The 25,419-nt window shown below is 55.9% G+C and overlaps 1 protein-coding gene across 1 annotated transcript in view; it reads left to right on the top strand.

Annotated features, from left to right (window-relative positions):
• Window positions 1-22,241, top strand: part of LOC130605605 (fibrillin-2-like) — a 95,432-nt gene extending 73,191 nt beyond the window's left edge. The window contains exons 28-66 of the mRNA XM_057421218.1: window positions 1,927-2,052; window positions 2,334-2,459; window positions 2,808-2,930; window positions 3,202-3,327; window positions 3,448-3,573; window positions 4,025-4,147; window positions 4,477-4,599; window positions 4,948-5,073; window positions 5,264-5,386; window positions 5,795-5,917; window positions 6,424-6,585; window positions 7,089-7,157; window positions 7,445-7,570; window positions 7,846-7,971; window positions 8,129-8,278; window positions 9,030-9,101; window positions 9,289-9,414; window positions 9,854-9,979; window positions 10,716-10,841; window positions 11,067-11,183; window positions 11,398-11,526; window positions 12,180-12,299; window positions 13,105-13,230; window positions 13,299-13,451; window positions 13,872-13,937; window positions 14,183-14,308; window positions 14,481-14,600; window positions 14,985-15,107; window positions 15,371-15,502; window positions 16,081-16,206; window positions 16,430-16,636; window positions 17,270-17,395; window positions 18,309-18,431; window positions 18,959-19,075; window positions 19,279-19,407; window positions 20,025-20,144; window positions 20,475-20,706; window positions 20,980-21,148; window positions 21,763-22,241. Of these exons, the coding sequence (XP_057277201.1) occupies window positions 1,927-2,052; window positions 2,334-2,459; window positions 2,808-2,930; window positions 3,202-3,327; window positions 3,448-3,573; window positions 4,025-4,147; window positions 4,477-4,599; window positions 4,948-5,073; window positions 5,264-5,386; window positions 5,795-5,917; window positions 6,424-6,585; window positions 7,089-7,157; window positions 7,445-7,570; window positions 7,846-7,971; window positions 8,129-8,278; window positions 9,030-9,101; window positions 9,289-9,414; window positions 9,854-9,979; window positions 10,716-10,841; window positions 11,067-11,183; window positions 11,398-11,526; window positions 12,180-12,299; window positions 13,105-13,230; window positions 13,299-13,451; window positions 13,872-13,937; window positions 14,183-14,308; window positions 14,481-14,600; window positions 14,985-15,107; window positions 15,371-15,502; window positions 16,081-16,206; window positions 16,430-16,636; window positions 17,270-17,395; window positions 18,309-18,431; window positions 18,959-19,075; window positions 19,279-19,407; window positions 20,025-20,144; window positions 20,475-20,706; window positions 20,980-21,148; window positions 21,763-22,137 (5,264 nt within the window). The 3' untranslated portion in view covers window positions 22,138-22,241. The remainder of the gene's footprint in view (window positions 1-1,926; window positions 2,053-2,333; window positions 2,460-2,807; window positions 2,931-3,201; window positions 3,328-3,447; window positions 3,574-4,024; window positions 4,148-4,476; window positions 4,600-4,947; window positions 5,074-5,263; window positions 5,387-5,794; window positions 5,918-6,423; window positions 6,586-7,088; window positions 7,158-7,444; window positions 7,571-7,845; window positions 7,972-8,128; window positions 8,279-9,029; window positions 9,102-9,288; window positions 9,415-9,853; window positions 9,980-10,715; window positions 10,842-11,066; window positions 11,184-11,397; window positions 11,527-12,179; window positions 12,300-13,104; window positions 13,231-13,298; window positions 13,452-13,871; window positions 13,938-14,182; window positions 14,309-14,480; window positions 14,601-14,984; window positions 15,108-15,370; window positions 15,503-16,080; window positions 16,207-16,429; window positions 16,637-17,269; window positions 17,396-18,308; window positions 18,432-18,958; window positions 19,076-19,278; window positions 19,408-20,024; window positions 20,145-20,474; window positions 20,707-20,979; window positions 21,149-21,762) is intronic.
• The last annotated feature ends 3,178 nt before the right edge of the window (window positions 22,242-25,419 follow it).

Raw genomic sequence — 25,419 nt, 5'->3', positions numbered from 1 at the left:
AGACCATCTGCATTCTTCCACCCCACTCTATTTCCAGTCAGGGTTGTAAGGGCTCCCTTTCACCTGCCCATTTAATCAGCCTTTCTCCCCAGATCATTCTTTACAGCTCCTCCCATCTGGCCAATGCTTGGGTTTATTCTGTCAGCGTCTCATCTGCTTTCAATTGACTAATTCTTGTTTGTAGCTTAAAAAAAAACCCTCAATGACCTCAGTACCTCAGTTTGTCTCCAACAAGTCAACCAGACTGTTGCTGTCAGAGCTCTAATTCCTGGCATACCACGTTCCTCTCCTCGTCTGTCTAGCCAGGATAACTTGTCTGAGTGACAGGCTTCATATTCTGCTCTTTCTGCTCTGGCTTGGACTTTCAAACCACTTCAGTCTGTGGCTTGATTCAATACCATGGATTCCTTTTTCATATTTGATTCTTGGAGTTTTTTGTAATACATCCCTGCCACTGGCGTGGGTTTGTGTCTTTCCACACGATTTGTAGCGTGGGTTCCCACAGCTCACACTGATGCTTCTCCTCCCTTTCCGTCTCCATTTCTGGGATACTGAGATTCACAGCCCCCCTGATGCCCTGCTGAGTTCTTTCAGTAATGAGATTTCTGATCTCTTTATACAAGGATGTATTTCATCGGTGGGTTGGGTTGTTTGGGGTTCTTTGATGCCCATTCCACCTTATCCTTTCTTCCAGGTGACAGGAGCCTGACTCATTTCACCCCAAAGTGTGTTGTGACAACTGTGGTTTTTCCCATGGTCAAGGATTAACTTCTTCCTGCCTGTGTCCGCCAAAAGAACTTGGCTTCAGCCTCATGAGGGAGGAATTCTTGCCAGCCTCTGGCAGGAGACAACCTCCTGGCACTAAAGGGCATTTGTTTTAGCTCACTCAGCTCATTCACCTTGCACCCCATGGCTTTGTATTCTGAATGCCCGCGTCTCAGAGTGCAGCTGTGGGCAGATGGATCCTCTGAGCAGTTCCAGGAAGGCTTCCCTTTAGTCCCCCTCTCCTACTGTCAGTGCAAACCGTCTCAAGCCAATGCTAGGGGCGAGCAAGAATGTAAAATCTTTGGAATCTATTCTGGGACCAAAATCGAGAAGCTCATTCTCAGGTTCCTGTTTCCAGAGTTAGAGGATGAGTTTCACCCAGCACTTGCTATGGGAAGCACCACAAGTAGCACAAAGACCTGTACAATATCACAGGAGATCATAAAGAGCTTTCTCCAGGGGCCACAGATCAGGAATCAATAACAAGGCTTCCCGGTTTCCGTGCTTGCAGTTCTTCATCTCCTCCTCCCGTGGGTTTCTGGTTCCAACCATCACCATTCCAGTTCACCGTTCCAGTAGTTCCCCTTGCTTGGGTTTATTTTTTGATTCTGGCATTTCTAAACTTCTCTATCACTCCTTTCAGCAGCCTGGATCACCTCCCTCTCCCAGCAGTTACATCTATTTCAGGAATTCCTCCAGTTCCCAGTAAATTTCATCTCTTTGTCCATATGTGATTCTTTTTCAGCCATGCACAGCCTATTTCCTAGCGCTGTGTGTTATGCTGGCACTACTTGGAGGCTGGTAACAAGGATGTTCACATTGTTATCCTAGGACGATGTCCTGGGGTAGGTGAATGGGAGCTAGGAACTATCTTCCTAGTCCTTCCTGGCTAATCTGTGCAAGGCTAATGACTTCTTTCCTCCTCGTGTTACACTTTCCATACACTGAGCTCAAGACAAGAGCTGTGATTTCCTAAGTGCATACTTCAGCCATCAATCCACCCAAGCCCTGCATTCGCTGCCCTGTTGCTTTTGCGATGTCCCCCTGTGGTGATGGGACTGTGGGGCATGGCACCAGCTCCACCCCGTCATCTGGAAAGCCAAGCTGAAGGGGACAGTCCACCACATCTATGATTCTATGATTTCATGTCCTTCTCTGTAGATATCAATGAGTGCGAGCGGGACCCACTCCTGTGCAGAGGGGGGATCTGCATGAACACAGATGGCAGCTTCGAATGCATCTGCCCCCCTGGACATGAGCTGACGTCTGAAGGGAACACTTGCATAGGTGAGATGATGTTAGGATCAGAGTGTGTTCAAGGGTGATGGTCCAGGGAGACTTGGATGGGGGTAGAACGCACTCATCCTGGAGGGACTGAGGTCGCTCCCAGGGTTTCATTGCACTTATGGTGTCTGTTTTCTGCCTGCTCTTCACTGAAGACTGACCAGTGGGGCAATGACATTCAGCCTGGGGAGAGAAGTAGGTGGGGGGTACCCAGGGAGGGGGCCAGATGATGCTCGTCATGATGTCAGCATGGCTGGCTGCTCAAACTGTTCTTCCTGCTGCAGACATCAACGAATGCTCCCTCAGTGACAACCTCTGTCGCAATGGACGCTGCGTCAACGTCATTGGTACCTACCAGTGCGCCTGTGATTCGGGTTTCCAGGCCACCCTGGACAGGCAGGGCTGTGTTGGTGAGTGCTTCTCTTCGCCCAATAGTTGTGCCAAGACCGCAGTGTATATCCAGAACCCTCCTGGCCTCATGCCTCTTAAAATGCTTGGGGGGCTGTCCGAGGGTAAGGCAAGGGGGGGACCTCCTGGATGAGCTACAGCCAGGCTGGTCATCAGCTGTGAAACTAGTGTGAGCTGCAAGTGGTCACCATGGAAAGCAGGAGATGCTTTCTTGTGGCTGAGGGGGGTTTGTTTCCTCTTCAACACCTCTCCCACCTTGTCTCTGTTACGGGCACTGTGAGCAGCTCTGTTGCAAGGCACATATGGGCCTGTGACCCAAGCAGCTTCCTGACCTCTCCCTTCTCTTCCAGACATTGATGAGTGCACCATAACCAACGGCGGCTGTGACACCCACTGCTCCAACTCGGAGGGCAGCTACGAATGCAGCTGCAGTGAAGGCTATGCTCTGATGCCAGACAAGAGATCATGTGCAGGTGAGCAGTCAGCTTGGCTCTCACAGGTGCTGCCTCAGGGACCTCTGTGTCCGTGGCCAGTCAGCCTTAGGGTTGGCTTTAAGTCACTTCCCAGAGGTGATTTCCCTGGACAGATGTTTTTGCTTTGCACTGCAATGTGCAGCCCCTCATTAAAGGCTCCAGAGTCCTGTAGTTATACATGATTTGGAGCAAAGTCCCCCCTGTGACCCCCTCCTGCTCCCACAATACCCTTTCACTGGCTCTAACAACTTTATTCCGGTCTCCTCTCTAGATATTGATGAATGTGAGGATAATCCAGACATCTGTGATGGGGGGCAGTGCACTAACATCCCCGGGGAGTACCGCTGCCTCTGCTTCGATGGCTTCATGGCATCCCTGGATATGAAGACCTGTATCGGTGAGGACAAGGCTGTGGCCAGCACTGCATCACAAGGCTGCTCTTGGATGGAGGAAGGGTTACCCCAGAGTCGTGTCATGGTTCTTGTGCTGTTCCAAACAAGTCCTTTCTCTCCTGCAGACGTGAATGAGTGTGATCTCAACCCTAACATCTGCCTGCATGGCGAGTGTGAGAACACGAAGGGCTCCTTCATCTGTCACTGCCAGCTGGGTTACTTTGTCAAGAAGGGAACCACAGGCTGCACAGGTAGGAACACACCAGGCTGGGAGGGTGCTGGTGGGAGCCCTCACAAACACCTTCTGCAGCTGCCAAGGAGAGAAACCAGCCGTGCACTGCAGGATGCTGGGCACACCTAGGGATGTGGCTGTGTGCTGGGAGCCCCTCCTGGGCAGGCAGATTGCCAAGGAGGCAGGCTGCAGGCAGGAACTGGCACTCTCCTAGCTGACAGCCAAGCCAGGCGCCTGCCTTTCCTTTTGTCTTCATCTTCCAGGGCTGAGCAGGGTGAGAGTTGTACCTTTGAGCACTTCAGCTCATGGGTACAATCCAGGGCAGCCTCTTCCCCAAAACACCTTGCTCCCATCCCTTGGGGTTCAGAATCCCAGGAGCTGTTGGTACCCAGACCCATTAGCAGGATTTTACCCCCTCCTCTCTGAGGGGAGCTGAGCTGTGTCAGCTCTGATGTCCTTCCTTCCTGCAGACATTGATGAGTGTGAGATTGGGGCTCACAACTGCGACATGCACGCCTCCTGCATCAACGTGCCCGGGAGCTTCAAATGCAAGTGTCGTACAGGCTGGCTTGGAGATGGGCTGAAGTGCAACGGTGAGTTCCTCATCCCAGGAGAGGGTCTTTGCATCTCCAGGTGCTCTATGGAGGCAAGGGTACGTGTGTCTGCACTGGGGAGGTACTGGGAGCGTGGGTATGTGTGTGGAAGTGTCTCACTGCCATACTATGTGTGCCAGCACTGCCATGGGAGTGCCTCATGGCCATCGGGGCTCACAGAGATGCGTTGGAGCCTCATGAGCGCTCCAGGTACCTGGAGGCTGCGTTCTCCTGGGCCATTGGCTTGTCCTCTGCGCCCTGCGCTACCTGCCTGGGCTTAGAGGGAAGGCCAGAGGCAAAGCACTGACCGGGGTGTTCTCCCTTCCCAGACCTGGATGAGTGTGCCACCGAAGAGCACAAGTGCAACCTGAACGCCAACTGTGTCAACACGCCAGGCTCCTACCGCTGCGCCTGCCGAGAGGGCTTCAATGGGGACGGCTTCTCCTGCTCTGGTGAGGCCCAAGGACTCAATGGGCATCCTGCTGGGACATGGAGCCATCCCCTCGGAACCACCAGCCTGCTTCAGCGCCCAGATGCTTGTGTCTGGGGTTCCCCAATGCAGGTGTCCCCCAAAAGCCGCTGCAGCCTGCCCTGAGCCACAGCCTGCTCAGATGCCTGCAGCAGAGATCCCCCTCTTCTCAGCATGTGCTTGGGGAGGGTCAAGGCGATGCGGAGCATTGCAGCCCCCTCCTCAGCCTCCCAGCAGTGGGGTGGGAAGCAGCTCGTGGGAGTCTCCTGGGCAAGCTGAGGGAAGCTCATGGGGTGGACACCAGCTCAGTCTCCTGCCTGACTCCCTCCAGACGTGGACGAGTGTGCGGACAACGTGAACCTGTGTGAGAACGGCCAGTGCCTCAATGCACCCGGGGGTTACCGCTGCGAGTGCGAGATGGGCTTCAACCCCACAGAGGACAGCAAGGCCTGCCAGGGTGAGTGCCCAGGGCTCTCGCTGCTGCTCTAGGAGGTCCAGTGTCCACCTCCTTGCTGGTCTTGGTCTCTCCACTGCACTGTCACCACCTGATCTATTCCTAAGCAAGCCCAACCATCCCCTGGTGGTGCAAGGCTTTGCTTTCAGGTGGGATGCCAGATCCTGAACGCCCAGCTCTCCCTGTTTTGCAGACATTGATGAATGCACCTTCCAGAACATCTGTGTCTTTGGGACCTGCCAGAACCTGCCTGGGATGTTCCGCTGCGCCTGTGATGAAGGCTACGAACTGGACAGGAGTGGAGGCAACTGCACAGGTATAGGACTTGCACAGGGCTCTCGGATGAGGATCACTGCTCTGTGATCTGCTGGTGGGACCTTGCCCCAGCCATGGCACTGGGAGTGGCACTAGCAGCTTAAAGCCGTTTAAGCATCCCTGTGTGATGTGGTGATGTGTCTTTGCTCTTGGTGGGAGGTGGGCCTTCAGTGGATGGGAGGGAAAGCGGTGGCTCTGCTCCTTGCTTCTGACCCTGGGCATAGTGGTGTGAAACAGGACAAAGCAAGATCTGTTCCTAGAAGGGCTTTGCCTGCCATCACATGAAGAGCCTTAGAAACACTGTGGTCGTGAGGATACACCCTGAACATACGGTGCAGAGCTTAGAGCTGTGGTTTCTGTGCTTTCTTCATCTGTTCATTTTTCAGTCTTCGTCTTTCCATCCTTGCAGACATCAACGAATGTGCAGACCCTGTGAACTGCATCAACGGCCTGTGTGTCAACACCCCTGGCAGCTACCTCTGCAACTGCCCTCAGGACTTTGAGCTGAACCCCACTGGTGTGGGCTGTGTGGGTGAGTGGAGAGGACACCTTCCATCCACGACCTTGCCCGTCCTTGCTGGTCCCACATCCCAGGCCTGGCTGTCCATGCTGGGCTTAGCGCTGCAGCAGCACAAGAGCACCTACCTCCTGTTAAGCCTGGCCCACCTTGTGTCACCAGTGTGGGTGCTCTCCTGGTTGAAGTAATGTTATTCCTGGGCAGCTCTGGAGTTATTCTTCAGTATTTGTTTCTTGAAAGCCCCTGGCTTACTGGGGGCATTATTTGGCTCATGCTCTCCAGCCATACTGATGGCAGACAAAGCTGGACATGCTTTATTCTTGAAGGGTTCTCAATGTCATGAGCTGCAAGGGCAGTACAGCGCAGACAACACAGGTAGCTGACAGTGTGGGCATCTGGGACAGGACTGGGGTCTTATCCTGCTCCCTGCTTCTTGAGGCAATAGTGCTAGTGTTATTTCCCCCTATGCACACAAGTCTTTACTGGAGGGGCTTTGCTCACCCACTGCTGTCTTTGTGCAGATACCCGTGTTGGGAACTGCTTCCTCGACACCCAGGATCGAGGAGATGGGGGGATCTCCTGCAGCGCAGAGATTGGAGTCGGGGTCACCCGGGCATCCTGCTGCTGCTCGCTGGGGCGTGCATGGGGCAACCCTTGTGAGCTTTGTCCTCCAGCCAACACAAGTGAGTTGGGAACATACCTGGGGTGAACTTGGGCATGGGCTGGATGGGCAGCATAGAGCTGAGAAGAGAAATGGGGCCACTGCCCTGTGGCTTTTCAACTGAGGCTGCGGGTCCTGGGTCCAGGATATGCTATCATCATGTGGAGCAAGGGGAGCTGAGGGAGAAGGCAGTAACCCTGTTGTGTGAGTGCAGTGGGAGTGGTGAGATGGGGTGCGGGATACCAGGCTGGTTGTGCCTGGGGAATACAGGTTGGGATCCCTCTTTCCAGTCCAGTGGGCTAGGGGAGGGCATGTGTATGTGGAGTAACACCACTCAAGGGCAGGCAGGCAGAGACAGGGTGGCTAAGTTGGCTTGGCATGCAGTGGGAGTCGGGATGCTCCATCTGGACCACAGCCACCATCCTCATGGCCTATGTCTCCTGGGTTTCTCTTGGTTCTCCCTACCCCTCCTGTTTCATGAGAGCCCACTAAGCCCAGGACCCCCTTGACTGACTTTTTCTGCAGCTGAATACAAGACCTTGTGCCCTGGAGGGGAAGGTTTCCGGCCCAACCCCATCACTGTCATCCTGGAAGGTAAGCTGACACGGACCCCATGCGCCTTACCAGGGGCTTGGATGCTGGGCGAGCCCACCCAGTCTTGTGTGGGCACTCTCTGCTGTGGCACTGGGCTGGCTGGGTGCACGCTGAGCCCCTGACCACCAAATGACAAACAGCAAGTGTGTGCCCTCCTCGGACGTGCTCCTGGGCACCAGCAGGGGCTGGAGGTGGTGGGATGGACCCGCGATGGATGCCAGCGTGAAGGCACTGCCTGCGCTGCGCGGGCAGGCGATGACCACCTCCTGCCTGCTCTCCCTCCTCAGATATCGACGAGTGCCAGGAGCTGCCGGGCCTCTGCCAGGGTGGCAACTGTGTGAACACCTTTGGCAGCTTCCAGTGCGAGTGCCCCCTTGGCTACTACCTCAATGAGGACACGCGCATCTGTGAAGGTAGCTGCAGCGTGGTGCCTGGGCTTGGCTGCGGGCCTGGCGTGTACAGCACGCACGTGTGTGCATGCGTGTGTGTGCATCAGGCTTGTGTGTGTATCTGGGCTGCCCGAGGAGTGGTTGGCAGAATCACTTCCCCTTCCTCTTCCAGACTTCCCATCCTCATCACAAAGCCTGTCCCTGTATCAGGCGCATCCAAACCTTGTGCCAAGCCTACCCCCACTCCCATGTCAGGTTTTCTCCCAGTGCTTTGACCTCCAATCTCCTTTCCTTGGCAGATATTGATGAGTGCTCTGCTCACATTGGGATCTGTGGCCCCGGGACCTGCTACAACACCCTTGGCAACTACACCTGCGTGTGCCCCCCTGAGTACATGCAAGTCAACGGAGGAAATAACTGCATGGGTATGGCATGGTCTGAGCCTGTGGGCAGGGGTCTGGCAGTGCCCTGCCTGCGTGCAACCCCTGGGTTGTGCTGTGGGCAGCGCAGTGTGGGCACCTTGCCTGAGCACACGGAGCAGCAGTGGTGTGGCTGGCACAAGACACTGGGCTGCCTTTGCAGACATGAGGAAGAGCGTGTGCTACCGCAACTACAACGACACGTGTGAGAACGAGCTCTCCTTCAACATGACCAAGAAGATGTGCTGCTGCTCCTACAACATTGGCAAAGCCTGGAACAAGCCATGCGAGCCCTGCCCCACGCCAGCCAGCCGTAAGTCACCCTGGCACCGTGGCTGCCCCTTGCTTTTCCAGCCATCCCCTGCACTGTGAGGCGCAGGCACTGACCAAACAGGAGGAGAAGGGAGAGCATCCTGTCTGGCAGGGGGGGTGCCTGTGGGTGAGTGCTGTGGGGAGAAGCATTGCACTAGAAGGACACAGGGGACTGGGCCAGTATCTGTGGAGCCAAGGCCACCCCTGACCCATGGCACTGAGGCCTCATCTCCACACTGTGTGAACACTTGCAGGGACGGTGCCTGCAGCCCTGCCCTGGGCAGCCTGTTCCAATGCCTGAGCACCCTCTGGGGCAGGAATTGTTCCTCAGCTCCATCTAAACCTGCCCTGGGGCAGCTTGAGGCCGGTTCCTCTTGTCCCATCCCTTGTTCCTTGGGAGCAGAACCCAGCCCCTCCTGGCTCCATCCTCCTCTCAGGCACTTGTAGGGAGCCATCAGGTTCCCCCTGAGCCTTCTCTTCTCCATTGGACCCCCCCAGGTCCCTCAGCTGTTCCCCATCACACTTGGGCTCCAGGCCCTGCACCAGCTCCAGTGCCCTTCTCTGCCCCCATCCAGCACCTCAATGTCTCTCTTGTAGTGAGGGGCCCAGAGCTGAGCACAGGATGTGTGCCGCCTGCCTGTCAGACCCCTCTCTGATCACTCCAGCCTTAGTTGGCCCTTATCTGTCTCGTCCCTTGCCTCACCCTGCTCTGCCCACCAGGCATGGCCATGACCTTGATGTTCCTCTTCCAGCTGAGTACCAGATCCTGTGTGGGAACCAGGCTCCTGGGTTTATCATCGACATCCACACAGGAAAGCCCATTGGTGAGTAGAGCCCCTGGGAGCCAGGTCTGCCCTTTGCCCCTCTGCTTCCTTCCTACAGTGGTTGTGAGTCTATTCCCTTCCCATCCCCTGGTAAATGAAGTCCTTAGCAGAGGCAAGACAAGGAAACAGAGCAGCTCTGGGGGCTGCTTTCCTCCCTGGGATGCTGAGAGGTGTTGTCTGTGTGCAGATATTGATGAGTGCAGTGAGATCCCTGCTATCTGCACCAACGGTGTCTGCATCAACCAGATTGGCAGCTTCAGGTGCGAGTGTCCCATTGGATTCAGCTACAACAACATCCTGCTCATCTGTGAAGGTAACGGGGCAGCCAAGGACGCCCAAGAGGGGGGGTCTCAGTGGGGCACTAGCATCTCCCCAGCCCATGGGGCACCAGGGTGAGGGCTGTGGGCAGACATGGACAGGAGTCTCCATGCTCTCAGCCTTCTTGAAGTCGTCGTTTTCCACATCAATGGTTGGGCAAAACGTGCTGATTTCCATTCATTTTCCTGCCTGCATTTCCCTTTCTCCATTTCTGGGGGTTCTTTGCAAACGTGTTCCCAACTTTTGAGAGAGAGCTGCAATTCCCATTATTTTCCTGCAGAGCAATAGTGAAAGCTCGAAACTTGCCCCTGCTTTGCCCAAACCAAGGCTTAACCCTCACTTGACTCCTCCGGGCCACTCCAGCCCTGCCAGGCTGCCGGTGGCTGGCGCTTGGCCCTGTGCACAGCCCGGGTTTGCACTGCTCTCCTCCGCAGACATCGATGAGTGCAGCAGTGGGGAGAACCTCTGCCAGCGCAACGCCGACTGCATCAACATCCCGGGCAGTTACAGGTGCGAATGCTCAACCGGATACAAGCTGTCGCCTAGCGGAGCCTGCGTGGGTAAGATGGGAGCTCTTTGGTACCTATTCCATCCAGAGACACGTGTGTGAGGTGCTGACACCCCTGCCTAGGCTCTTCGGGTGGCTTTACAGAGCCCCATGTGGGGACCAGAGGAAGGACAGGATGAAGGATGTGCCATGTCCTATGGACAGGATGAAGGATGTGCCAGTGCCATGTGTGGGTTCCTTGTCTTTTGTCAAGCCTCTGGGCTATGGCCTGACTGTGCTGTGATTATCATAGACTCATAGAATGGTTTGGGTTGGAGAGGACCTTAAGATCATTCAGTTCCAACCCCCCTGCCATAGGCAGGGACACGTCACCCTAGCCCATGTCGCCCAAGGCTCTGTCCAACCTGGCCTTGAACACTGCCATGGATGGAGCTTTCACCACTTCTTTGGACAGCCCGTCCCAGTGTCTCACCACCCTCCCAGTAAAGAGCAGTAAAGATTATGGCATACCTTTATTTCTGGAACCCCCCCAGGGATTGTGGGCTGCTGAGGGGCGAGGAAAGGTCTCTGGGAACTGGCTGTTGAGGCCATTTGCTCCAGCTCAATGTATACTTGTTCTGTTAGAGATCACGGTGCATAAATCTTGTTTCCTGTGAAGCCACCTCTCAGGACACAGAGACCCCGCTATGCTGTGCTGCTCCTCACAGACACACTGCCCACCAGCGTGTCAGCTCTTCCCATCTGCTCCATCCCTTCTGCTCACTGGTGCCCGTTTGGCTTTGTTTTAGGTCGCAACGAATGCCAGGAGATCCCCAACGTCTGCAGCCACGGGGACTGCGTGGACACCGAGGGCAGCTACGTCTGCATCTGCCACAACGGCTTCAAGGCCACGGGGGAGCAGACCATGTGCATGGGTCAGTGGGGCTGCCAGAGCCCTGCTGGCAATCACCGATCAGGGTGGATGTGAGCTCCATCCAGCACCCACTGGGTAGTGCCAAGGACCACGCTGTCCCATGGCTCCCAGCCTGCCCCTGAAAGCACAGGGGTGCTGTGTAGCTGCCTGGACCCCATCTGCACACCCAGAGCAGTGGCTCCCAGCTCACCCAGCCCCTGAATGAGCTGTGACCTTCTCTCTGCAGATATTGATGAGTGTGACCGGCAGCCCTGTGGAAATGGGACCTGCAAGAACACGGTTGGCTCCTACAACTGCCTCTGCTTCCCTGGCTTCGAGCTAACACACAACAACGACTGCATGGGTGAGCTGCATGAAACCTTGGCTGCATGGATTGCTGACTGGGGTCAACGTGGCAGCGGCTGGGGGGAGCTGAGGTGTCGCACAGTGGCATACAGGGAACGGCTCTGGGTGTCAGCTGGCTGTGGCTGTAGGGGTAGTTGGATGTGTCAGAGGTGTAGGACTGACACACGATGCGCATCCCTCTTCCCATTGTGCTTCTCATTTCCCTCCCACAGACATTGATGAGTGTTCATCCCTGGTGGGGCAGGTGTGTCGGAACGGCCAGTGCATCAACAGCATCGGCTCCTTCCAGTGCCTCTGCCAAGAGGGGTATGACCGGACCCCTGATGGGAAGAACTGTGTAGGTGAGTGTCCAGGCAGCAGGCTGGCCCTCCTCTGGGGGTTTTGCTGCATGCTGGTGTGGCTAGCACTGAGCAGTGCTGCGAGATGTGGTCCCCAAGATGGTCCCATTAGAGGCAGCTGAGAACTCCACTCGCAAGGCTTCAAGTCCTCCAGAACCAAAGCCTGGTCATTTGACTGCCCATGGAAAGCTGGACTGAGCCTCACTGTGCTTGCATCTCCCTTCCAGCAATGCAGGGAAGAGTCAAGGCAGTCCCTTTCCATGTCCTGAGACTTGTGGGCAGTGAGGAGAAATGTTGTCCTATCCATGCCCCTGCACCAAGGGATGCCTTGGGAGCTACCCTGCAGCCAGGGGCTGTGGGGACAGACAGGCACGTTGCACTCTGTGCCCACCACTCTGCCTCCTGCAACACCAGGTCCTGCAGGGCTCAGTCCATGTTCCCAGGGTACACAAGGTGGAGCACCCTGGAAAATGTCTTATCTGCTTCCTCTCCATGTTTTGGGAAGAGAAGGGTGCAGCTGCATGTAGGGCAAGACCAAGCCCTCCATGCTGAGTGTCCTGGGCTCAGCAGTAGCAATCATTCTCTGTTGGGGTGATGGTTGGAGGGAAGTCAGGGCTAGTCAGATGCTATCCCTGGTGGTTTCCTCTCCTTTCCAGATATCAACGAGTGTGTGAGCCTGCCTGGGACCTGCTCCCCAGGTACCTGCCAGAACCTGGAGGGCTCCTTCCGCTGTATCTGCCCCCCCGGCTACGAGGTGCAGAACGACAACTGCATCGGTAATGTTGGCTCTGTGCCTCCTCCCTTTGCAGCACAGCTTGTGCTCCTCTGCTTCATAGAGCCATGGAAACCACCAGGCTGGAAAAGCCCTTTAAGGTCATCAAGTCCAACCTCGACCCCAGGACTGCCAAGTCCACCACTAACCCATGGCACTGAGGAGTGACCTTGGACTATTCCCACAACAACCTTGTTCTTCCTGAGCGGGCTGGGGCATCACCACCCCCAAATATCTTAATCATAGAATCATAGAATAGTTAGGGTTGGAAAGGACCTTAAGATCATCCAGTTCCAACCCCCTGCCATGGCCAGGGACACCTCACACTAAACCATCTCACCCAAGGCCTCGTCCAACCTGGTCTTGTACACTGCCAGGGATGGAGCATTCACAACCTCCCTGGGCAACCCATTCCCTAACAAGAAAGAATTTCCTCCTTATATCCAATCTAAACTTCCCCTGTTTCAGTTTTAACCCGTTACCCCTTGTCCTATCACTGCAGTCCCTAATGAAGAGTCCCTCCCCAGCATCCCTTTAGGCCCCCTTCCGATACTGGAAGGCTGCTATCTTCCTGAAAACAATTGGACCCAGAGCAAGGCAAGGCCTGCTCCCATGACAGAGGAGGCTTGGGGGTTTTGCTGTGCCCTGGCCTCTTCATTGCCCCATATGCCCTGAGGGAGGGTTAGGGGTCAGGGCTGGGATGATGTCCTGCAGGCATCAAAGCTTCGCATCACAGATTCACAGCTGGCTTTAATGCAGTGATGAAAGGAGTCACCTTTGGCTGCTCTGTGTGTCCCTGATACTCCCAGATATCAACGAGTGTGAAGAGGAGCCCAACATCTGCCTTTTTGGCACGTGCACCAATACCCCTGGCAGCTTCCAGTGCGTGTGTCCTCCAGGCTTCGTGCTGTCCGACAACGGCCGGCGGTGCTTTGGTGAGTGCAGTGGGAAGGGAGGGCAACGGATGTCTGCAACGGGCTGTGCATAACCCATCCTCTCACAGATACCCGCCAGAGCTTCTGCTTCACTCGCTTTGACAACGGGAAGTGCTCTGTCCCCAAGGCCTTCAACACCACCAAGGCTCGCTGTTGCTGCAGCAAGATGCCAGGAGAAGGCTGGGGAGACCCTTGTGAGCTGTGCCCGCAGGAAGGGAATGGTAGGTGTGCTGGGAGCCAGCTCCATGGCAGACGTGGCTCTGCGTGGCTCTGACACGTGCAGAGCGTGGGGAAGGTGTGCAAGGGCAAGCCAACGAGCACAGTGGGCTCCTCCATCTGGAGAACACTGTCTTCCAACCTAGGAGCCCTTACGGGACTATGTCCAGTTCTGGACATAGTGGAGTGGGTCCAGTGGAGGCTACAGGGATGCTCAGGGGTCTGGAGCATCTCTGATGAGGAGAGGTTGTGGGAGATGGGCCTGGTTGGTTGAAGAAGAGCAGACTGAGAGGGGATCTCATCGATGCAGATCAATAGCTCAAAGGTGGTGCCAGCAGGATGGTGCCAGACTCTTCTCAGTGGTGCCCAGCAACATGACATTTCAATTGCAAAGATACCTCTCTTTTCTGCTTGCTTTCTTCCAGTTGCCTTTCAGGAGCTGTGTCCATATGGCCATGGAGCTATCCCAGGCCCAGGTGACACCCGAGAAGGTAAGGTCTGATCTAGGGATGGGGAGGCTGCCTGGAAGCAACCAGAGGCTGTCTGGAGAGCAAGGGTGGAATGTCAGTGGTTGGAGGGACACAGGACCGGGTGCTCTCCCAGGCTCATGGTCTCTGGCTGCTCACTGAAGCTCTGGAGAGGAAGCATCTGGGATTGCAGGGTCAGTGCTGAGAGGACAGGGATGTTTCTTGCTACGTGCTCACATGAGGCTTCATTGCCTTGCTTTTCCTTCTAGATGTCAATGAGTGCTCAGAGAACCTGGGTGTCTGCATAAATGGGGCCTGCATCAACACTGATGGGTCCTTCCGCTGTGAGTGCCCCTTTGGGTACAACCTGGACTACACAGGAGTCAACTGTGTGGGTAAGTGCATGGGGAGCACCTGCTTCCTCTTGCTTCTATCATAGAATCATGGAATGGGTTGGAAAGGACCTTAAGCCTTAAAGCTTGCTGGGCTTGTTTGAGTGCTCTGGTTACGAGATCAGCCTGCATCTTTCCTAACTCATCTACCTAACGTGGTCCTGCCTTCCTCCAGATACTGATGAGTGCTCCATTGGCAATCCCTGTGGGAATGGCACCTGCACCAACGTGGTGGGAGGCTTCGAGTGCGCCTGTGACGAGGGCTTTGAGCCAGGTCCTATGATGACATGTGAAGGTAATGCTGCTGTGGGGCAATCCCTTCGCCCCCATTGCACACTGGGTCACTTGCCTGGGCGAGCAGCAGGTCAGCCTCCAATGGCTGGGGCTCATCTCCACGTCAGCGTGCACATCAGCACTGGTCCCCTTCAGCTTCCTCTGAGGCTGGAGCCCAAGAGGGGGTCTGGGGACCTGCTGAAATGCAGGAGCTGCCTCAGCAAGGACCCTGTCAAAGCTGCTGACCCCAGGTGTCCGTCAGTGCTGAAGGCCATGGCAGGAAGCCTTGGTGGCACAGAGTCCTCATGAGATGAATGCACAGGGAGGGGGGAGCCCCTGCACTGTTCCTGCCCAGCTGACTGCTGAGAGCACAGAGTGGAGCTCTCTCCTCTCTCCTGCCTCCCAGATATCAATGAGTGCTCGCTGAACCCTCTGCTCTGCGCCTTCCGCTGCATCAACACCTTTGGCTCCTATGAGTGCACGTGCCCGTCCGGATACGCCCTGCGAGAAGACAGAAGAATGTGCAGAGGTAAAATCCCCTTCTGCACCCATCGGGGGGGCTCCCACACCCTCCCCAGCTCCTGCACTTCGTTGGGCTCTGGTGCTGTGCAGAGGATTTCTGAGCTGGCATCTCTGGGCTTGTGCTCCCACCTCCCTTGCTGCCCATGCTGTGCGCCAGCCAGCCTGGACCAAGGCAGAAGGGATTGCTGGAGCGGTGCAGATGCAAGGACTCAGTTCCCAGTTGCCTGCGCTGGCGGGTTGAACGCGGGCTCACGAGGTTCTCGCTTGCAGATCTGGATGAGTGCGCAGAGGGACTGCACGACTGCGAGTCCCGAGGGATGCTGTGCAAGAACCTCATTGGCACCTTCATGTGCATCTGCCCGCCAGGGATGCAGCGCAGGCCCGATGGAGAGGGATGCACAGGTACCGAGGACCAGGATGGGAGGGATTCCCAGTGAGGCTGGAGACCGTCTTCTTCTAGGCATTGCCCATGCAGCTTTATCTTATGTCCTTCTGTCAAACAGCCCCTCCCCAGGGCTGCCCATGTGTCAGAACTTCCTGGGTGTCCTATTAGATGCCTACACACACAAAGCCTCTGTTCACCCCTGGACCTATGGTCTATACACTTCCAGCACATTGTGCCACGTGGCCTTTCTATTGAGTCTCTCCAGGTCTGTGTCAAGGTTTTGGAGGGGCCAGCACTGGACAGCCCAGACCTGCACAGTGTTAGGCAGAGCAGGAATGCAAAGCGAGCCCAGCTCCACTCCTAGCCCAGCAGCTTGGCCACTTGCAGGTGGAGAACATGCAAAGCAGGGATGCTGGGTTCTCACCCAAAGCCACACTGCTCTGGGAGAGGTCCAGAGCAGGTGGACGTGTTCCTCAGCTCCCCAAGGATGTAGAACTTGGCCTCCAGGTCTATGGGAGGGTGTTCCAAGCACGGGGCTCCTGGGAATCTGGAATTTGCCCTGTGCCTCACCTCTTTGTGGCTCCTTCCTTCCCAGATGAGAACGAGTGTCGCACCAAGCCTGGGATCTGCCCCAACGGCCGCTGCATCAACACGGTGGGAAGCTACCGCTGTGACTGCAACGAAGGTTTTGAAGTCAGCCCCTCTGGCACAGAGTGTATTGGTAATTACCAGGTCCTGGTGGGGCTTGAGCAGCCTCTCTGTAGTAGCAAATGATGCTTTTCATGTGTTTCTGAGCAGAAAGTTGTTGAGGTTTGCCTTTAGCAGTACCCAAACCACGCTACCCTCTGTGCTGGGGCTGGCACAGGCTGGACCAGCTGCTCGGTTATCCCTGGAGGTGACCCTGACTCACATCCTGACCTTGTATCCTCACTCTTTCTACCCAGACACCCGCCAAGGATTCTGCTTCACTGAAGTACTGCAAACCATGTGCCAGATGTCTTCCACCAACCGCAACCTGGTCACCAAATCTGAGTGCTGCTGCAACAGTGGGCGCAGCTGGGGCCCCCAGTGCGAGCTCTGCCCCCTTCCCGGAACTGCCCAGTACAAGAAAATGTGTCCTCATGGGCCAGGGTACTCCACTGATGGCAGAGGTGAGCTGGGGCAAAAGCAAAGATGTGGGTACAGGCAGCCTTCCCCTGGGATAGACCTACACAGTGCCCGCAGCAGATAAGAAACCTCTGTGACATTATCCTACATGGAATCATAGAATCAGCCAGGTTGGAACAGACCTTAAAGCCCATCCAGTCCAACCATTCCCAGCCCTGCCAAGGCCACCCCTGCCCCATGGCACTGAGGCCTCGTCTCCACACTGTGAACACTTGCAGGGCCGGTGCCTGCAGCCCTGCCCTGGGCAGCCTGTTCCAATGCCTGAGCACCCTCTGGGGCAGGAATTGTTCCTCAGCTCCATCTAAACCTGCCCTGGGGCAGCTTGAGGCCGGTTCCTCTTGTCCCATCCCTTGTTCCCTGGGAGCAGAGCCCAGCCCCTCCTGGCTCCATCCTCCTGTCAGGCACTTGTAGGGAGCCATCAGGTCCCCCCTGAGCCTTCTCTTCTCCATTGGACCCCCCCAGGTCCCTCAGCCGTGCCCCATCACACTTGGGCTCCAGGCCCTTCATCCCCCTGACCATATTCTCTGGCTCCCTGGGAGAGTCTGATCTCCCCTGGCACAGGAGCACGGTGGCAGAGGCAGCGCCATCACTAAGAGGTCCTTTCCTCCCTTCTGCAGACATCGATGAGTGCAAGGTGCTGCCCAACCTCTGCAGGAATGGACAGTGCATCAACAGCATCGGCTCCTTCCGCTGCCACTGCAGGCTGGGCTACACCGCCGACATCACCGGCACCGCCTGTGTGGGTGAGCTGGGAGAGGGAAACCCAAGTCTCCGGACAGCCCTTGGCCTTAGGCGGCTTCCACCCCTACTTTCAGCATGCAGACAGAGGGTCCTGAAGCAGACACACACACACACACATCCCCTGCCCAGGACCGGCTCTCACTGCTGGGGATGGAGCATCCACCACTCCTTTGGCAACCTATTCCAGGACCTCAGCACCCTCACAGGGCAGAACTCCTTCCTTATCTCCAACCTGAACTTCCCCTGTTTCAGTCTGAACCCATCACCCCTTGTTCTATGCCTACAGTCCCTGATGCAGAGCCCCTCTCCAGCATCCTTGTAGCCCCCTTCAGACCCTGGAAGCTGCTCTGAGGACTCCACGCAGCTTCTCCTCTCCAGGCTGAACAGCCCCAGTGTTCTCAGCCTGTCTTTGTGTGCTGTTTAACTCCTTAACTCTGATGAGCAGAGGTGACAAAGCTGCAGACTTAGAGGGCTGGCCCTATCCCTGATGTTCCCAGTACTCAAAAGGAGCATCTCCCCATCTCTTCAGCCTGGGAAAGGTGTCACTCAGATCCACCAGGTCACACAGCACCCCATGTCTGAGCAGGGAGCTGATCCAGCTCTTTTCCTGCAGGAAATCTCCTAGATTTGTTGTGCTGGCTCAAACTGAAGTCTTCCCTCCAAGCCCTTGTCTCTGCTCACCTGCTTTATCCATGCATATCACCTGCATACCTATGCAATCACTCTGCATTTATCTGGGGCAGGAAATGCCAGAATCATAGGGACATCTGACCACTTGGTTATGTGGGGCCATGAAACCTGGGATTGCCATGTGTCCAGGAGCCTGTTGGTAGACTGAATGGTCCAAGGGGTGGTGGGGGCAGAGTCCAGCAACACAACCCGTGGATGCTGATGTATCTTGTCTCCCGAGTCTAGATTTGGATGAGTGCAACCAGTCCCCTAAGCCGTGTAATTTCATTTGCAAGAACACAGAAGGCAGCTACCAGTGCTCCTGCCCTCGAGGGTACATTCTGCAAGAAGATGGGAAGATCTGCAAAGGTATTCATCCAGGAGAAGGCAAGATGGCAGCTGAGGGGGGTGGCAAGAGCTGGTTAACAGACCAGTCAGGTCCTGCTGTTCAGCCACAGGACAAGGCTGGATATGGGAAAAGCTGCCTTGCTGGACCTTGTGGATGGATGCATTAGGGTTTCATCCTTCCACAGACCTGTGTCATCACCGTGGGCTGTGCCTGTCGCTGTCAGGGCTCCTCCTGGTGCTGGCAGCCAGGCTGTGAGGAGGAGGGTGCCCTAAGAATGCAGGAGGCCCTGGGATCTGGGGATTACAGGATAAGCAGAGATGAATCTCTGCATCTTCTAAACATGTCTGTGTATGAGGTGGGGAGAGGCTCGCTGTGCTTTGCATGTAAGAACCTTGTGGGTGTTGTTGCTGAGGCTGGTCCAGGTCAGGTCATGGTCTGCCCAGGCCCACAGGGCATCACCATGTCCATGCAGGCGTCACAGACTCAGAGCACGAAGCTTTCTCACTAAGATAAATTGAGACGCGTGCTCTTGCCCTTGTTGCTTCAGACTTGGATGAATGTTCCACCAAGCAGCACAACTGCCAGTTCCTCTGTGTGAACGTTATCGGAGGATTCAACTGCAAATGCCCCCCAGGCTTCACTCAGCACCACTCATCCTGCATCGGTGAGTTGGGTAGCTTTAAACACAGGGGAGCCTTTCCAGCCCCGCAGCTCCAGAGCACTGCCCCTCTCCAGCTGGCCTTGGGGATGTGCATCTGCTGCTGCTCAGCCCTTGCTAAGCTCCATGATGGGAGGTGGCTGCCTGCAGAGCTGTGCACAGCCCCAGCCCTGGGGACGGGCTTACAAGTGGTCCCCTGTGTTTTGCAGACAATAACGAGTGCACGGCTCAGCCCTCTCTGTGTGGAGCCAAGGGCCAGTGCCTGAACACGCCAGGCAGCTACAACTGCGAGTGCCAGAAAGGATTCTCCCTGGACAGCTCTGGAGTCAACTGCGAAGGTGGGTCTGTGTCTCTGACAGGCATGGTCCATGTGGAAGAACCCCTTGTTCATTCACACTCTCTAAGGCAGCGCAGTCCAGCCAGGAGGGACTGCTCCTTACTGTGGGGCACCAGAAATCCACATGGGATTTGCAAAAGGAATGCTTCTTGGTGCAAATAAGAGGTCAGTGTCTGACCTGCTTGGAGGACAAGTAGAGGAAGGTCTCAGTGCTGCAGCCATAGCAGCCAAAGCTGGGAAATGAATGGTCCTGTAGCTCGTCAGGGGAGATCTCATGCTGGCCAAACCCCACTATGTGCTATGCTAAAGAAAAGCCTGCACAAACCAGCACAGGCAGGATGATGCAGAGTAGATCTGGTAACAGAATCAAAGTTAACAGAATCTTAAGGCCAGAACATCTAAGCAGGGGCTGCAAGGGGATGGATGTGGGCCTGGGGGCTGTGGGTATCATTCGATTGCAAGCTGCAGAGGCAGAATTAGGCAGAAGAACCCACCTGCGCACCCTCAGGGGCACTGGCTGCCAGGCCCATGCCATGTGCACATGGTCCCTGTGCCCCCAGTGCTGCCCATGAGTCAGGCAGAGTTTGTCTCACCCCCGTCTGGGTTCCGTTGCTGCAGATGTGGACGAGTGTGATGGAAACCACCGGTGCCAGCATGGGTGCCAGAACGTGCTCGGGGGGTACCGCTGCGGCTGCCCACAGGGCTACGTGCAGCACTACCAGTGGAACCAGTGTGTAGGTGAGTGAGAGATGGGGGCTCTTGTGGCCCGTAGCTGTGGGATGGGGGATAGAGGGCACTGAAACCCCAAGTCCCTCTCCAGCCACCCTTGGACAATGTGGTTCTGGGCAACGTGGTCCAGTTGAAGATGCCCCTGCTCATTGCAGAGGGGTTGGACTGGATGAGCTTTGAAGGTCCTTTCCAACCCAAGCCATTCTATGATGCTGTTCTCTTCATAAGGGAGCTCACTGTCAGCTCAGCAATGGCCATGGGCACACGTCCTTGGCCGTATGGGGTGGGGAAGCACCAGCAGCGCAGTGAGTTTCTGACTCATTCTGTCTGTGGGTACAGATGAAAACGAGTGCTCCAGCCCCACTGCCTGCGGCTCTGCCTCCTGCTACAACACTCTGGGAAGCTTCAAGTGCGTCTGTCCATCGGGCTTTGATTTTGACCAAGCCTTTGGCGGGTGCCAGGACGTGGATGAATGCTCAGCAGGCGGCAGCCCCTGCAGTTACGGCTGCTCCAACACTGATGGAGGTTACCTCTGTGGATGTCCTGGAGGCTACTTCCGAGCAGGACAAGGGTAAGAGGGCAGTCAGGATGTAGTCCCCGTATGGTCCTGGGGGATACTGCAGGCTGCCAAGTGCATGGTACCCCCAGACATGCTCAGTCACCACAATTCTGTTCTCTGCCACCAATCCAATTTCAAGTCATTCTGTCCAAGCCGTGTCTTATACCCTATATCCTATCCTTCAAGGGTTTCTGGGTGCCACATGGAGAACCTGTGGGAGCAATGGTAAGATTTCCTTCTTAAAGCATGAATCTGAGATGGGGCTCTCTGCTCTTCTGCCACCAGACACTGCATTTCTGGATTGGGTTTTGGGAAGGGTTCCTACCTTCCTGCCCCCCAAGAAGAGGATGAGGACAACCTGCTCTCCCCTGAAACCTGCTATGAGTGCAAGATAAATGGCTACCCCAAGAGGGGTCGGCAGCGACGCAGTGTCAATGGCACTGAGAAGCACCAGGTGAGAAATCCATGGCATCCTGCATGGGGTGGAGCAAGGGAAGAGCTGGGGCACTCAGGGGGATAACTGCCTGGGGTAGGTCCTGTGCATTTGTACCCGTTCCTATGGAGCTCCTATGGAGCTCTACATCTGCCTGTGCTGGGTGCTTGGGTGGTTGTGAGTGCCACTGAGTCCAGAAGCCCTGCAGAAACACAAGGTCCTTCACAACGCATTAGCGAAGGTCAGGGCACTCTTAAGTGAGATGCACTTGTGTGGTTTGACCACAAATGTCTGGAGATGAATGCAACCAAGGAACAAAACACACGTGCTTTCTTGCAAGGGAACAGGGGAGAAGTTCCCATAGGGCTGTAGAGGAGTGTCGAGCACTTACTCACTCCAGACTGGACCCATCACTATAAATAACAGGTTAGTCCTTAGAGGGAAGTTCTGTCTAAGGCTCCCCTAAGGAATTCACAGGCCTGGGCAGGATGGATTGGATCGGGAGGTCATTATGGGCCCTTCAGCCCAATCCAGTCTGATTCTATGAGGCAGAACTCCTCTAAATCAAGTCCTCCTTCACCTGGCCAGGAGCCTTTCTTGGTATCTGTAAGTAACATGCCTGGTTCCTCCCGAAGGATCACACTGTGAACTTGGCCAGCATGGACGTGGATGCTCCTCTGTCCATGATGCTGAACCTCTCTGACCTGGCTCACAAGGAGCACATCCTGGAGCTCCTGCCGGCTGTGGAGCCGCTGGAGAACCGCGTGCGGTACCTCATCTCCCACGGGAATGAGGATGGCTATTTCCGCATCCACCAAAAGGAGGGGCTCAGCTTCCTGCACCTCGGCCGCAAGAAGATCCTGCCGGGCACCTACCTGCTGGAGATCGTGAGCGTGCCCCTGTACCGCAAGAGGGAACTGCAGAAACTAGAGGCCAAGAACCACCTCAACTACTTAGCAGGGGAGCTGGGCCAGGCACTGAGGATGAAGCTTCAGCTCCAGCTCTACTAACATCCATGAGATCCACCCGCCCAACCGACAGTCCAGTCCTTCGCCTTGCCATCCACCTCTGGAAACAACTGCCTCCTCTCTCACTGCACCCCCTGCCACCGTCTCCCCCCACTGCACTGTGCAACTGATGGGAAACGTCCCTCTGGGCTCAGCACTCACCTTGGCCATGCAGGGATAACTCCGCTTGAGTCCAAACCAAGTGACTTGAGTCCAAACCAAGCCATGCCACACACGAGCTCGGGCAACCTGCGCCAAAGGCTCAGACCTTGGCAGCGGGGCCCCCAGTCCTCTGCTCAGCTCTTGCCTGTCTCCTTTAACCAAGGCACTGTGTTAGTCTGAGCTGGCAAGGGTGGTACCACGGGGAAGCTGCCTGTCCTACATGGGCACAGGCCAGGAAATGTGAGGGGGGCCTGGGGGCAGCTTTGGAAGGAGCTATGGCACGGTGTGGTATTAGTGCATTTCCCAACAGCTCTTGTTCCTCCTTCGCTTGTGCAGAAACCATCCCATCCCCACGCTGCCCGTGCTCTGGCTTTCTCTGTCCTCTCCGTGCCTTTCTCTGGTCCTTTCGGGCTCCTCTGTCAAGCAGAAATGGTCCCCTCTGAGTGAAGGGGCAGCTCACGTTGTGAACCTCACATCACGAAGCAGCCAGGCTACAGGACCATAAGCTCCTGAAGGGAAGCCAGGGTTTTCACATGCAGGATGCTGAACACGCACGCACGGACACCAAAGATTGGAGCTGGAAGGGCTTTTCCAGCAAGTCCAGGGGTTAGGGTGTCCTTAATGTGACATCATTGCATTGCTGAATGTGTTTTGGACAAACTAAACGGGCAGGAAAAAAGCCATGAGTCTGGTAAAGAGCATCTGGCTGCTTCCCATGCCGGCAGGGATGGGGGGCTTGGCCGGACATGTGTGGATGCTGCAGGGCACATTTCCTGGCCGGCACTGATGGAGAGCTTGAAAAGCCTGGGAAAAGCTTCCCACCAGCAGGAACAAGTTGGGGATGGAGTGGGAGGGGGGGCGCCTCTGCAGCCTGGCAGGAAGGAAGAGGCAGGGACAGCCAGAGCTTCACTCTGCAAACAGCCCTCAGCTCTGAGCCACCCCATCTGTGTGAGTGGTGGTGCTTATGGGCCAGATTCCCCCCTCCAGCTCCGGTCAGGAGCACTTCTGGTGCTGCAGGTGCTTCCCCTCTGGTTGTCACCTACATCTTGGTCAGGCCAAGGTGACAGCCGGGGTGGGCGGTCTCTGGTTAATGCAGACAAGTGAAATGCACTAAAAAGAGTCTGGGGAATAGGAATGAAGTGAACTGGGGTCCCCCTGCTGCCTCAAGCAGCCTGTCCAGACTGTTCTGTCCTGGCTTTTCTTCCTCCTTCATGAGTGTTCCTCACCCAGCTCGTCTCTGCAATGCCATCCCTCTAGTTTTGCATGACCCTCTTTTCAGTCCTGCATCAACCCTGTGCCTCATCACAGGACAGAAAGGTGCTAATTCACTCCGGTGACACACAGAACTACCTTATCACCAACCCTAAGGTGCTTCCAGCTCTGCGAAGCTGGGATCGAATGGTCAGCATCAGTGCACTGTCGCCATCGCCCCTTCCATAGGGATGGATAACCACCACAGGGGGGGTGCCGGGGGCTCTGGGGAGGGCAGATTCCTGCAGTCTTGGGTTGGTACGTGGGGAGGGGGGGTTGGTTTGTCCCCCGTGCGCTGCCACCCCATGGGCTGGGGGCAGTCAGTGGGTGCTGGATTGGGGCTAATGGCAAACTTGAAGAAGCTTTTCCATAGCGCAGCTCTGGGCTCTGGGTTCTGCAAGAGCCCCAGGGCTGTGCCTGGGGGGGGGGGGTTCGTGGCTGGGGGTTGGGTTTAGTATTATTTTGGTTTTTTTTTTTATTTTATTTGATTTTTATTTTTTTTTTCCAACAGGTGCTTTTTTTTTTTTTTTTTTTTGAATTTTTATTTTTAAGAATCAAAACCTATTATTAATAATAATAATAATGAGCAGAGCTGGTTTGTGTGTGCGTGACAAAGCTCAAGGGCCCTTCCTTCCTCTCTGGTGCCGGGTTGGTTTTTGGTTGTTGTGGTGTTTTTTATTGTATTGACATTTCTTGCTGGTTGGTTTGATTTTGGGGGGGGGGGGGGAAGTGTTGGATCCCAGCCCCTGCTCCCCCTTGTCCCGCACACGGAGGCGGCTCCTTGTGGAATCCCTTTTTTTTGTATCAGAAGCAACAGCAACAATAAAATTATTTTGGGTTAAGCGGGGCTGTTTCTTCCTCCTCGTTCCCGGGCAGCCTGGGGATGTGGCAGGATCCATCCGAGCTGGAGCCCAAGCTGGGTTCTGCTCTGCTCTCCTTGTGGATACGGAATGGGTCTTACAGCATCACCCAGCTCGCCCACCCCTCCGTGCCTCAGCACCCGGAGGGGCTTTGGGGTCCCTCCCAAAGCAATCAATAGGCAGAGGAGGGATGGACCCATCAGCAAAGTCTCTTCTGCTCTGTTGTTCTCTCCCAGCAAAGCGAGTGGAAGGAAAGTGATTGACAGCAGATCCGGATGGGTGTCTGAACCCCATCCCTCAGTGCTGCTGGGCTGAGGAGCAGCTCCAGGCTGGCAAAGAGGAGACAGGGGAGATGCAGGAGAGTGGGGACAGAGCTGCTGCTCCTCCAGCTCCTGCCCTGCTCCCCCTGCCTGCGCTGTGCTCACCCTTGGCTCCTGGCTCGTCCCCCTTTGGGGAGCAGCACCACTCACTGCTTGCAATGCAGAGGGCAGGGTTTGTGTAGCCTGTGCAGTGAATGGTGTGTGCAGGGGTACGGGCACTTGCCCACAGCTTGTGCCGCGCAATCAAGGGGGTCAGGGTCCGGCTGCTGGTCTCATTTTGAGCATCCCCTCTTGACCTCCCCTTCCGGACGCAGCCGAGTGCCACAAGAGGGCTGCAGAGCTGCAGCATCCCTGCGACAGTGAGGGAGCTGCTGCTTTCCCGGGCCAGGGGACAGTGGAGCCATGGAACCAGAGCAGAGGAAAGCACGATCCCATGGAGCTCACAGCTGGAAACCGTCCCTCAGAGAGCTGCCCGCGCTCGGCAGTAGGTGAGTGGTGGTAGGCTTGTGGCACATGGGCCACAGTCACTTCTCTGCGGTGACTCCTTGCCTCTCCCTCCATGCCCCTGCTCATGCAACCCTGGGGGCACTTGAGACCTGGACTGATGTCGAAGACACATCCAAGCATGGCCCATGGGTCCTGCTGCAGGCATGGCCAGGCTGGGACTATCCCTTCCCGGCAGCACTGGCTGA

This window comes from Pezoporus wallicus, unplaced genomic scaffold (assembly GCF_028554395.1).
Source record: "Pezoporus wallicus isolate ANWC-B61680 ecotype Strahan unplaced genomic scaffold, APGP_CSIRO_Pwel_v1 scaffold_14062, whole genome shotgun sequence".
Lineage (NCBI taxonomy): Eukaryota > Metazoa > Chordata > Aves > Psittaciformes > Psittacidae > Pezoporus > Pezoporus wallicus.
This window is presented reverse-complemented; position numbering and strand designations above follow the sequence as displayed.